The following is a 13,928-nucleotide window of genomic DNA, read 5'->3' as shown; positions in this document are numbered from 1 at the left end:
ACACAAAGAGAGGCATAAAGGGAAGCTGTGAAGAGGCACAGTTAAAAGATAGCCACACATAAGCCAAGGAGACAGGCCTGCAACAGATGTCTCCCTCGAGGGCTGGAGCTATTGGTCCTGACAACAGCCTTAGGCTTCATCTGTGTTTTCTTTATCAGGGTTGTTGGTCTCAAACTGAGAGGAGAGGAAAAAGATGAAATGTAAGACCCTAGCATGTCCAACCAACTAATGAGAAGGTAGAACAGAAACACAGAGCCGTTGGACCTTGATTACTCTCATGATTTATTAATATTCAGGTTGAAAAAGGAGCCTTAGAGCCGCAAGTTTACGCTAATTGGCACATTTGCTTTATTTATTTATTTTTAAAACAAACTGGGTTTTTTGAATTTTTTCCTTTTTGTTCATTCCATCACATTGAAAAGGAGGAAAACAAAAATGGTTTTGAATTCACTCGATATTTTGGACTCCTCAGATGAACGGAACATTGCACACACACTTGGAACAGAGAGAGAGAGAGAGAGGAAAGTGGACTCCCACAGGGCCACACGCACCAGATCAAATAACTTGGATACAGTGCAAGAATTTCCCAAAATGATTGAATCATCATTACCAAAAACTCGCCATAACAACACCAAGAAACAAAAAATGTTAAGCCACACTGTTTGACTTGGGATCTTTCCTGCTTTTTTTTTTTTTTTTTTTTTTTTTTAAATGTTTGCCACACAGAGAGAAAGAGGGCTAGTGGGTGGGAAAGGACAGACTCACAGACGTGAGCAGGACAGGAGGGGACTTTAGAGTGGAGCTGAGAAGAGGGTAGGGAGAGACAGGCTCAGGAGAGGGGAGGGTGGGGATGTGGAAAGCCATTTCTTGGAGTTCAGGCATGTTCTTGGTCAGCCTCGGGTTCCTCTTCTTTACCCTCATCCTGCCGGGCACTTTCCTTAGGTTTGGTTTCATCTACAGCTTCTGAGAAAGAAAACAAGATAGGGTGGGGGGAAAAGGAGAGAGTTAGTATTTTGTCTTATCTGTTCATACAATGGTGCAATGCATTTCTTCTTTTTATGTCATTTCATAACAGCATTAAGATTAAAAGATTATTAATATCCCAGTTAATATAAGTTCCAAGTTCAGAAGAGTTTACCTCAAGGAAGCTGTTCAGTGGCACCTATGGAAGAACTCAGGAGCAAAGGTATGTGAGTGACAAGGAGCCCACTTAACAACAGAAGGTACTGTGGTCGTTAATCTCTCAGCCTTACAATCGAGGTATCCACATACAGGATCTTCACATAGGGAATCAATGACAATCTTGTATTGCTGTTCTATTAGTGTCAGAAGAATTGTGACAGATAATTTATGTGGACCATCGAGCATCCATTCCAAATTTCTTACCACTCATTTCCAGTACTGGAAAGTGAAGTAGTTGAATTTTCAGCTCCTGCGGGACAGCGCTGGTCAATTCTAGAAGTAGAAGTCCCTAGAGAGGGCAGAGTTGGGTTTTGCCCTTCACATTCTTCTATTCCTGATCACTTGGACCTCAAACAATACATGGCACTGTAGCAGCTGCCTTGTGACCATGAAGACAAAAACTACACACTAAGGATGGTGGAGCAAAAAGAAAAACTCATCACTGAGTGACTGTACTAGTCCTAGATACCTTCCCTCAGAGACAAGTCACTAGCCTCTTTAAAGCATTGTAATATAATAGTTTTCAGTTTCTTGCAGCCAAGCACATTCCAACTGAATACACTTATCCATAGGGAAAGTACTGCTTTGCTTAACAAGGAGGATATCAAGTATTTTTGAAGAAAAATATTCCCTTGGTTTCCCGACAGTACTCAGTCAACGAGTTTAACACTACCTGATAGTTTACTAATATGCTAGCTTGTAGAAAAAGAATTCATTTGCTTTGAAACAACTTGTGTTGCCAAACAATCAACTCCCTGTGTCAGGGTCCCCCAAGACCACCCCTAGGTTCAGTGATTTGCTAGGAGGACTCATGGGACTCAGCATGCAGTCTGCTTCATAACTAAAATTTATTGCAGTGAAAGAACACAAAGCAAAGTAAGCAAAGCAAAAAGTTGCTCATAGGCAAAGTTTGGAGGAAACCAAACAAGTTTCTAAGAGTCTTCTCCCCATGGAGTCATCCAGGATGTGCTTAATTCTTTCAGCAATAAATTACCATAACACATGGAAGATGTCATCTATTAGGGAAGTTTAACTGAGTTTGCATTGGTAATTGGTCATGTAGGCACCCTCCACCTAGCAGGTACAAAATTCAGACTCCCAGAAGAAAAATAGTTGTTCGGCATAAACCACATTGTTTGTACTATGGTTTTAGGCACCTGGAACCACTCTTATCAGTTAAGGAATGATGAGAATCTTCTCAAAATCCAAGTTCCCAGATGCCAGCCAATGGTCAACTTTACAAACAAGCTTTTCTAAGGACAGCAGTCCCAGGCCTATTATATTAACTGTTTTTTTTTTTTTTTCCACCTCAATCCCTTATATTGGCGATGCCTGTGTCTTAAAATGAAGCTATTGTTATTGCTTGTCCTCCTCTTAACAGCTACTAGGTGCTAATTATTCTTGGAAAGCTAAACTGAAGTCCATGGAATTTTGTTAGGCTAACAAATTTGTGTTTAATTAGAAGACAATAGACAGTTTGAAAGCCCTTGAGCAAGGAATATAATACAGCTATGCTTTGAGGAGATTAAACTAGGAATATTAAATAAAATAGTTTTGCTGTATGTAGATGTTGAGATTAGATAAATGGGGTCATTAAGGAGACCATTAGAAGAACTCATCAAAATGTATGTCTCTTTTAAATCAGCCAGCTACATATTTACATTCAGATAAAGCTGAATGTTTATACCCACCATTATTAAACACATTTCTGGAATTTCTTCTCTGAAACATCTATCAAAAAACATTCTTTTAAAGCTCTTCAGTAGCAGAAATGCTTATTTTTTGAAAATAGGTTAGACTTTTAAAATCTAACTAGACTAGTCTGGTATATAAAGTAAGCAGCTACGATAGGTAACTTTACCTTATAATACTCACTTTTGACCAAGGTTTTAAAGTCTGACTTATTTTATAGGGTTCATAACTCACTATCAGCTATTCATAAAATATAGTTATTCTAGTGATGCTACCTACTACTACTCATAAGGTTTTTTTAAGGCTACGGCTTTCCAAAGTGACTATGATTACCTCTTGAACAACAGTGCACCTGTATAAGTTTTGCATGAAACTAACTCAATTCTGATCATTCTAATACTCTATGTATTCCTCAGGAATTATAAAAATTTTGGTGTGCTAATGAGTTATTTAATTTTCTACCAGAAGAAAGATTCCAGATTTATTTCAGCGAAGTTCTTCTAAAACAATCAGGAATTCTTTTGCTTATTTCCCCAACCCTGCTCAAACCTTTGGTATCACAAGTATGCCCAAGGTAGTTTACCATCCTTATCAGTTCCAAGAAGCAATGTTTTTAGTGCCCTTTTCTTTTTTCTTTTTTTTTTTTTTTTTGAGACGGAGTCTCGCTCTGTCGCCCAGACTGGAGTGCAGTGGCCGGATCTCAGCTCACTGCAAGCTCCGCCTCCTGGGTTCACGCCATTCTTCCGCCTCAGCCTCCCGAGTAGCTGGGACCACAGGCGCCCGCCACCTCGCCCGGCTAATTTTTTGTATTTTTTAGTAGAGACGGGGTTTCACCGTGTTAGCCAGCATGGTCTCGATCTCCTGACCTCGTGATCCGCCCGTCTTGGCCTCCCAAAGTGCTGGGATTACAGGGTTGAGCCACCGCGCCCGGCCTTTAGTGCCCTTTTCAAACTGCAAAATAAACATAATATTGGTTTACACAACCCAGAAACATATAGAAAGATAGTAGCTCTACGAGCAAGAGAAGACTTCAAATCTCTCCTACCAAAATAAAGATATGGGAGCTATTCTGTATGCTTAGAGGGAGATCAGGAAATGAGAGAAAAAGGGAAGTAGACCGGGAAAGGTGAGAAATGCATGCTTGTTGAATAAAGGGAACAAAACTCAAAAAATGCAGAAACAGAAACTTGAACATTCAGATGGTTCTAAGACTTTCTGTTCCCTTGTTGGAATACAATCAAGTTAAATCCTCCCAATTCTCTCACTTTCTCTGGTCATCCATTGCCTGGTCCTAGGACAAAAGATGAAATTTGGCACAAATCTGTTTATTATGACAGGAAATTATTGCTGTCTGTTCCCTATTGAGAGAGCTTCAATACATATTCATTTTCTCCAATCCTTCAAAGTATTTTAAATGTAAGTATTTATTAACTTATTTGTTCAATAAGTTCTTACTGGACACCTGCATTGTGCCAGCCATTCTTCTAGGTACTGAGAAAAAAAACAAAAAAACAAAAAAAGAAAAAGCAAAATCCTTGCTCTCCTTAAAGCCTTTCATAACATACCTTTAAAAGACAATAAAATTTGGGCTGGGTGTGGTGGCTCACACCTGTAATCCCAGCACTTTGGGAGGCTGAGATGGGTGGATCACCTGAGGTCAGGAGTTCGAGGCCAGCCTGGCCAAAACGGTGAAACCCCGTCTCTACTAAAAATATAAAAGTAGCTGGGCATAGTGGCACATGCCTGTAATCCCAGCTACTAGGAAGGCTGAAGCAGGAGAATAGCTTGAACTTGGGAGGTGGAGGTTGCAGTGAGCAGAGATCCTGTCTTTGCACTCTAGCCTGGGGAACAAGAGTGTAACTCTATCAAAAAAACAAATAAACAAAAAAAGACAATAAAATGTGTAATAATAGAATGTTACAAATGAATGGACCCTTTAAGATCATCCAGTCACCAAACCATGAACTCTTCAAGGGTAACAGCAGTACCTACTTCAGCTCAACCTTGAATCCCATGTCCAGCATAGAACCTAATTCAGGAAAGACCCTCAGTAAATATTTGTTGAGTGAAGGAATGACTGGACAGCCTCATTTTACAGGTGATGACACTGAAGTCTAGGTGCATAAAGGAACTTTCCCTAAATCATATGACTTGCTTATGACTAAGCCAGAACTAAAACTCAGGTCTATTTGTTCAGGTTTTCTGATTATATCAGGTGGCCAAACTCATTTTACCAATTCAGCACTAGAAACTAAGCAGCTAGGGTCCATAGGGTTTTAGTAACCTATAAAACTTCAGAGATTAAAAAATGGTTGGCTCCAAAGTATAAAATAAAAACCGTAAAATTAAAATTGATGAAGCTCGATTAGATGGCTACAAAAGGAAATGTTAGTTAGCTGGAACACATAAAACTCTCTATCTATCTATCTATCTATCTATCTATCTATCTATCTATCTATCTTTGTCTGAGATTAAAGTAATTTTTTACTTGATATTATTGAATATTAAGCAAAATATTTGCTTTGTTTTAAGTGAAGGGATGACTAGTTGGCAGAAAACAAAGTGGATCAAGTCAATGGATGCAGTGAAAGTTTTATAGACCACCAAGAAATTATGGGGAGGAAAATAAAACATGGACGGAGGAAACAATGTAAAGAAACAATCTTTTACAACTTCCAAAGTAAGATAAACTAAGAACTCATGATAACATTTTGTAAAAATTCTACATCCAAATGAGGGAACAATAGCCAGATATGGACAATATGCCTGCTCTAGCTAGCTCTACTTTGGTAGGAGACTGCATATGAGTTTGGGAAAGGTTTTAGCCTCTGACAAAGCAGAACTTATTATAAACAGAATCCAACTTTTGTATAAATAGGTCCATTTAAGCCTGAATACCAGAGGGAACATTTTGATATTGCTAGCTTATTCTCCCACTGATGTCAACCCTAGATAAATCATTGCAGTGATAAATCATGTTGACCGTTTAGTTTACATCTACATTTTCTTACCTGTTCTATTCAGCAGCTTAAAAAAAACTGCCTGGAAAGAATTATGAATTATGACTTACCTGGTCCTTTGTATAAAGTATTTAGCTATAGTTAACATTTTGGAGCTCTTACTATGTGCTTAGAATAGTGCGAAGTATACTTGTATCATTGCATTTGATTCTCACATCTACTTTAATCACCCCATTTCACAGCTGGGGAAACTGAGACAGAGGGAGACTGAAGGGTTTACCTAAGGCCACACTGTAAATTCCAACCTAGGACACAGTTATCACAGCAGCTCTTCCTTTAGTTGCTTTCCCTGGTTTTACCTTTGCCCAGAAAGAATGGGTGGTTCAGAGTGATAACTAAAGCAGGGAGTCCAGTCCACAGCTATGCAGGCCTGAAGCCCACAATATTTAAAAATTGTCCCATTAAAAGCAGCTAAAAATGAAAGGAAGAATCCTGATTAGTCTTCTGTAATATAAAATCTGGTCTTGGCACTTTCCAGCACTAATTACATGATTTGTAAATGCTAGAGATGAGTTAATATGTAATCTTTAGTATTTTGTGCAAAATCTTTGATCATCATGGTGAATGTCAAAGACAAATGAATGACTGAGGCCAGCTGGTCACTCCAATTACCATGATCCAATTAGAGTAAATAGTCACATTCCTCATCTAGCAGATCAACCTCCCTCTGAGACAGTTATTACTTAGGAAGAGGCTACAGAGGCTGAAAGATTGCAGTGTGATTTTCAACACCAAGTGACATAGAACAAGTGAGTAGAAGCAATGACCTGGAGCTGGCAAATGAAAGCCTGGAAGTGCTAGTGTGAGGGCTGAAATCCAGCAAGGTGAAGCATAGAATATGCTTGTTCTTTTTCAGTTTGCCTCTAAATAGTACTTTTACTTGTATTAAACATGAAAACCTAATATTAGTACTGTTATTTTGTTTAAGACATTACAGGGGCTGGGCGCGGTGGCTTAAGCCTGTAATCTCAGCACTTTGGGAGGCTGAGACGGGCAGATCACGAGGTCAGGAGATCGAGACCATCCTGGCTAACACGGTGAAACCCCGTCTCTACTAAAAAATACAAAAAAAAACTAGCCGGGCGAGGTGGCGGGTGCCTGTAGTCCCAGCTACTCGGGAGGCTGAGGCAGGAGAATGGCGTAAACCCAGGAGGCGGAGCTTGCAGTGAGCTGAGATCCAGCCACTGCACTCCAGCCTGGGCGACAGAGCAAGACTCTGTCTCAAAAAAAAAAAAAAAAAAAAGACATTACAGGAAAAACAAAAATGAGTCACAGTATTATGGACTAAATGTTTGTGTTCCTTCAAACTTCATATGTTGAAATTCTAACCCCCTAAGGTGATGGCACTAAGAGTAGGAATCTTTGGGAGGTAGTTAAATCATGAGGGTAGAGGACTCATGATTGGGATTAGTGTCTTTATGAAAGAGACAACAGAGAACTAGCTAGTCTCTTCCACCATGTGAGGACACAGCAAGGTACAGAGAAAGCTGGCCCTTAGCAGAATTTGTCTGTTGTTTACAAGCTGCCTAGTTTATGGCATTTTATTATAGCAGCCAAAGACACTTGGGCTATGTGTGTGTGTGTGTGTGTGTGTGCGCGTGCGTGCACATGTGTATGTATATAGCGACCACTGAATGAATTTCCTAAGGCTATTACTATTATATACCTAGTGATGGCTTCTCCCCAAATCCATCTTTACCAGGGAAAAATCAATCCCCCAAATCCGGTTCTATTATAAAACAGAATATGTCTAAAACAAAAACAATAAACAAAAACTGATTATGTGTTTTAGTTTTAGATTTAGTTTTAGTAGTTTAGGCTTTTTTTCCTTTTAGGGGAAAAAAGTTTTTTCAAGACATAAATTTTTCAAATGGAACATGGTCCTATTTTCGGGAGTAAATAACCTTATTTATATGAGAGGCTTAAGCTAGAGGCTCAAAAACTTGATTAAATTATTTAATTAAGTTGATTAAATACTCTTGCTGTGCCATGATTTAGTCTCAAAAATTATATTCAGTCATTTGGACGGATAATGTTAGAATCTGATAGAACAATGGCATTTTAGCCTTGACAAAAACATTGCTCTTCCAAGCCCAAAGACTGCTTAGAGATTACCACCACGTTCACTGGCAGCCTCCATGAATTTTGTCATTTCTGTGTTAACTTAAAAGGAGAAAGTTAACATCACAGAAAGTAAATTCATACATTATTGATGCATCGTAGTTCAAGGATCCTTCAGAAGGGAAGAAAGAAAATGTTTTCGTTCATTCATTTATTCATCCAGTGAAAGAAATTGAGTCTTACTATGTTCACACACTGCTCCATGAACTGCAAATATAGCAGTGGTGACACAGCAATGAAAACACAAAGCAAAAACCTCTACGTTCTTGGAATTTATATGCTAGCAAATTACTGTAACAATGTGTTGTTTATTGGAGAAAGAATGGTAAAGGAAAGAATAGCTAGATAAGAAGCACTCAGCCCTAAGGAGCATAATTTGTCCTGGGTAACTTCTCTTGGATTTGCAAAGCTGACTAACTTGAATGAATCTCAGAAATTTTGAAAAATGAAAAAACCATAGTAGTTTCCATATTCTTGATCCACAACCACAATTCCTAAGAAAGATCAAAACCACACTAAGACAGCAATAAAGATCTGAGTTATCTCTGCATGTGTTTGCAACAATGTAATGGTAGCCTTAAAAGACTCAGCGGATTAGGTGGACAATTTCACAGTGGTCCTTGAAAGATATATGCCAGACTTGCTCTCTGATTCTTGCTAAAATAGAGTCTGGAAGCAGTTCTTGCCTTTATGCATTCCATTCATTTCCTCGAAAGGGTGAGAATAGCATGTCGATGCATTCTGTTGGTGAGCAAATACCAGAAGCATATGCAGCAGCGGCTGCTTGTGTGCTCAGCCAGGCAGCCTGGTTGCAATGCTGCTGGAGGGATGGCGATGTTCCCAGCTGCCATTGCCTACGCTGAGCTCTAATGGCCCTGTTTTCTGGCTCCAGTCCAGGCCCCTCCACAGCCCTACATTACTGAAATTAGGTTGAGTGGATTTCCGAGTAAAACATTACCTCTTGGGACCTGCCCAGCTCTCCCCAGCCTTGTCAACATTGATTAAATAGAAGCTGCTATCATCCTGGGGCCATGCCCACAATTACTCTACCAATCACCAATGGGCTGGGTGTTTGCTTCCTTTCCCTTTTTATTTTCATCTTTCTTGAATATCAAGCATCATCACCTCAAAAGCTCAAAGGAAAGTAATAATAATAAAAAAAAATATTTGGCAGCTAACTCACATATGGCCCTTTTGTTGCTCACATAGTCTTTTTCTTTAGCTATATACCAGATGTCCATCTGGAGCCTGGATCATGGCTTTCAGTGGTCACTGTAATCCACATTTTGCTCATTTCATCACCATGTTTCACATTTTAAGTTTCTTTCAAAACACTGAGCCAGTATATTTCATTTTGATGTAAAGAGAATTATGCAAATAACCCCTCTGCCCCCATTCCTTCCTTACTTTCCAAGCACTTGAAAGAGAGAATAACCTTTTTGCTAATAACACTATATACTTAAGGATTTCAAAGAGTAACCAAGAAGAAAAATCAGAGGCAGCATGATGGGGTCCCAGCGACATCTGCCATATGTCATCTACATGTCTACTTTTTTCCTCAAGTTTAGGCCTAAGACCAAGCTGATTCCTATTCTAGCCTAGACTTTGCCACTAAGTAATCATATGACCCCAGAGAAGAATGCTTTCCCTTTCTTTGTCTCAGTTTCTTAATCTACACATAATGTGAATAATAATGCCTACCCTACCTTATCGTAGGTTGTTTGGAGCTTGAGGGGAGGTATTTGAAAGTGCTTTATAAAATCTAAAGTGCACAACGTAGTTTGTCGAGATTTTAATCCAATTTATGGGGTTTGAGATTTGCTGAATTTTAATCCAACCTTCAGGAAACGAAGGATTTGGGAAATTGACTCAACCTAATTCTAGCTGCCAAGTCTTGAGAGGGAAAAAGCAATTCTTCCCCTTCCCCCAAAAAAAACTTCTTTCCCAGACAGATGATTAAGATACTTTCTCCCCTAGAATGTTTCCATAAAGTCTGACTCTGATGAGAAAACAAAGATATGAGTGACTAATTAATTAGAGAGCAGTACTCAGAAAATAAAGATATGAGTGACTATTAATTAAAGACAGCTATTCTTATAAAAGCTACGACACAATATAATATTTCTAGTCTACAGAACAAAAGACAGTGTTTTTATCTGAATGGAGAAAAAACCCAGAGATATTTTTTTAAAAATTAAAACTAAAGCCAAAGAAGGTACAAGTTGACTAGCCTTGAAAACTTCTTAAAACATTATTTACAAAGAATGTCTACCAAATCATCAAAAATTAGTGTTCTCTCTTCTTCCCCAGCTAGAAATATGCAGAAACATCAATCATTTACATGGCTTGCCTACTTGCCCTCAATAATTTTTGGAATAAGATGAAGTAAAGATGTTAAGTTAAATGATGTTAACTTTATTTCTTACCATTACAACGAATAAGTCAACTTCTAAAGGTTGAAAATGAAAACAAGAAGTTAGGGGTATTTTCACTTTAGTATAACAGTCAAAACCACTCCTTCATTTCTGCTCCCAGCTAAATTACATGCTGAGCTGGCAGTGGAATCTGTGGGTCTATTGAGGCATTGCTTCATTGCTTCAGTTTGTTTGGGGGTGGGAGGGAAGAGGTAGAATGCAGAGTCAGCCTAAAGATAAACACTGATGGCTCCGATGGCACTGAGAAATTATGAGAAATGCCATGTCAAGAATAGAAAAGTAATGTGATAGTGAGTGTTGTTAACTAATAGTGATGATTAGAGGCATTTCAACCTAGGATTTTTTGTTTTCCTCCTTTCTGTAGAAGTGTGTGTGTGTGTGTGTGTGTGTGTGTGTGTGTGTGTGTATTTAGAACTGAAAAATCCCATGTGTGCCCAAACTTTATCATGGACTTCTAAAGACCTGAGTTTCAGGAGCTCTGTTCTCTCAGCATTTTCAAGTTCTTATGAGCTTGTCATAAATTGATTGCAAGTGGCCATTATCACAGTTGCAGTGTTGGCTCACAGCACTTGCCCTTCAAATAATTTCCTGAATTCTTTTTGAAATAAGGACTATTCTATTCTCCCAGGGGAATTCCAAATACATGTGTGCGAGTGCACACACACACACACACACACACACGACCATGAAGAATTTATAGCTTTATTTAAGAAGTTTGATATATGGTATAATCACAGAACCCTAAAGCTTGAAGGAACGTAAGAGATACTTTAACACTCAATTTCTTGATAAGAAAATTGAAGCTGTAGGAGATTAGGTAATTTCTCTATGGTCATAAAATTGAAAAAGGCAGCACTGTAATCCAGGACTCCTGACTCGTAGCCCAGTACTCTTTCCTTTATCTTACGATACTTTTCTAGGGGACTGGTGCAGATGACATTCAAAACCCAAAAACGTGCTTTATCTTTATGCTTTGACAGGCTGGATTCACTGAGACAATGAAGCTGATAGTTTGGTTTAATTATTTTACCAAACATAAAAATGGAAAAGAAGGAAAAAAAAAACCAAAAAAAACCAAACATAGGCTATATTCTTAAATAATTTGAGTAGACATAAATCGTAGAACCTAGGTTTCATTTTGGGAGGGTTCATTTTTAACAGAATTTTATTATTAACTATGTTTTTTTAACCCAGTTTTCACTATGAAGGGCATTAAATAATGAAAATTTTTTGCTATGAACTGTAACCATGGACACAAGCAAGAGGTTGAAGAGCTAATTGGTCTCAATAAAAAGAGTTTATATATCCTAGAAATTTGGTTCAAAACAATTTTTAATGAGTTTTTCAGAGATTTGAACTAAACCAAATTATAAAACAAAGACTGGAATAAGCAGAACCATCTCACTGAAATTCAACTATAGAAGTGCTTTTTTATATTGATCAATGACTCAGAAAAAGATTTTGTTATTCTCTTTCTTTAAATACTCCACAAATCAGTTTAAATCAGGTTTAAAACCAACAAATATGTTTTAAATATTTGAGTTAAAATATCTAAATTATTTTCAAACAAAATTTGAATTTAACACTTATTTCACTCAGTTCAAACTTCTCAATTTTCACAGCAAAAACTGGGTCAAGGTATAGCCTATGATATCTACAGAAAAAAAAAAGAGTAGGTGAATAATTTTTCTAGGTTGACTTAGAATGTGATTTCCTAGAAAGCAAACTTTTGGGAAACTTTTATTTTATATGGTAACCATAAGTTATCTACATTGCTTGGCACATTATAGTGAATCAGCATTTTAAATTGTAGTTCTCAAACCATACACATGAATCCGTGGGCACTACAGTGAACTCACAGGAGTGCCAATATATAGTTTTAAATTTGAGAGAAACTATCTGTTGGATACTGTGCAATATACTATTATTAAGCTCCTTGAACCTAACTACCTAATAAGCAGAGGTTTAGGAGTGCTGTGAAAAAGTTATCGACCCATAAACTGAAAAAGTTTGAAAACATCTGTTTAAAATTAACATTAAAATCAGTTGCTCATATATATATATGTATATGTTCATGTATACTTGAAAAATGCAGTAAAAATTGAGAATTCTGTTTGAGACTTTAATCTGCTATAAAGGACAGTTACAATATAACTGATTATCCAGTAATAACCTTTTTTCATATTAGCATTTTAAAAAGCTACTTAGTCAATGTTTGTACATCACCTTGAAAATCAAAAAGTGATTTATGATTTGGTTCATTAGCATATATTCTTTGACATAGGCCTTAGAGTGAAATAAGCACATTTATGCTATTGTTTTAGAACATGATCAATTTACCAACCTTTAATTCTAGGAGGTCAATGTTAATTGTATGTACTTAAATGTGTTTAACACTCTGAAAAGAAGTTTACAAGAAACACATCAGTAATTTCAACTCTACATCTCCCTGTTTTACTCCACAGGATCCCAGTTAAGAAGAATCCCAGCTAGGCAAAAAGCTGAGCTGGGATTTCAGTCTCCAGCCTTCACAAACTCAATTGCCTAAGAGGCCAGGCAGACAACATTAATGTGAAAATCTGGCCAAGGGTAAAATTGGCAGTGGGGTCTGTGGGGAACTGGAGAGTGCAGGTTTTGCCTAAAGGCATGAAAAAATGCTAAATAACTCTCCTTGGAAAAGCAAGAGGAGGCAGGGTGTCTGGAGTAAGACATGTAAATCTGTGGACTCTGACTTAAAATGAAAGAGGTTCCCATTAATCAAAATAAAAGACAGTCTCATACTTGCCTCCAAGAATTAACTGCAAATCTGGGGTTCTGAATGACAGTGCTGCTTTTTCTATTTTACTAAATTTAAACTATTGGCATTTAAGATTTTTCAGTGAAGTAAAAATAAATAATACCTGTTTCAGATTTTATAAATGTCCCACTAAGCAAAAAGAAATAGAAAAAAAAAAAAAAAAAGCGAGTTGTCAGTATCATCTGTCCCCTCACTTGCCACTCAAATATTCTACAACTCTACATCCATCCCTCCACATGCCTTTCAGATGTTCAACATTCCTTGTAGTAGATGCTGTTGATGCCCCTCTCAGATCTTCTTTACCAGGTCCATGCTCTCATCCCCCAGCTGCCGGAGGTGTTGGCTGCTAACAGCCCCACCTAACACGTGGGTAAGGGATAGAAAATAGGAGCCACCTCAACCTTGTTCCTGAGGGGTCATGCCCCTCTGCCTACTGTGACTCCACTCCAGTACCCTTGTTTTTGGACAAAACAACTGCTGTGGTGCAATTTGTGCTTCAGAGCTCTCTGTTGGATCAGGCTGAGACCACATTTCCCCCACACTCTCATCTTTGCCTGGTGTCTTCCTCTGCCCTGTCTTCTTTTCTCACTCTCTTATAAGTTACCACCAATAAATTACATTCACAAGAATTCCCTTCTTGGACTTCGATTATGGAGAACTGGACCAAAGATATCTCTTTAA

The 13,928-nt window shown here is 38.0% G+C and overlaps 1 protein-coding gene across 2 annotated transcripts in view; it reads right to left on the bottom strand.

The window, feature by feature from the left end:
- Positions 1 to 261: 261 nt before the first annotated feature.
- The window catches only part of GAP43 (growth associated protein 43), a 99,104-nt gene continuing 85,437 nt past the window's right edge, over positions 262 to 13,928 (bottom strand). The window contains exon 4 of one of the 2 annotated variants that reach the window (XM_025377436.1): positions 262 to 963. In XM_025377436.1, coding sequence (XP_025233221.1) covers positions 875 to 963 — 89 coding nt within the window. In that variant the 3' untranslated portion in view covers positions 262 to 874. The remainder of the gene's footprint in view (positions 964 to 13,928) is intronic. The other variant, XM_025377437.1, reaches the window with a different exon arrangement.

Source organism: Theropithecus gelada, chromosome 2 (assembly GCF_003255815.1).
Source record: "Theropithecus gelada isolate Dixy chromosome 2, Tgel_1.0, whole genome shotgun sequence".
In the NCBI taxonomy this organism is placed as follows: Eukaryota; Metazoa; Chordata; class Mammalia; order Primates; family Cercopithecidae; genus Theropithecus; species Theropithecus gelada.
Note: the sequence above shows the minus strand (reverse complement) of the source record. Positions and strands in the feature narration are given on the sequence as shown.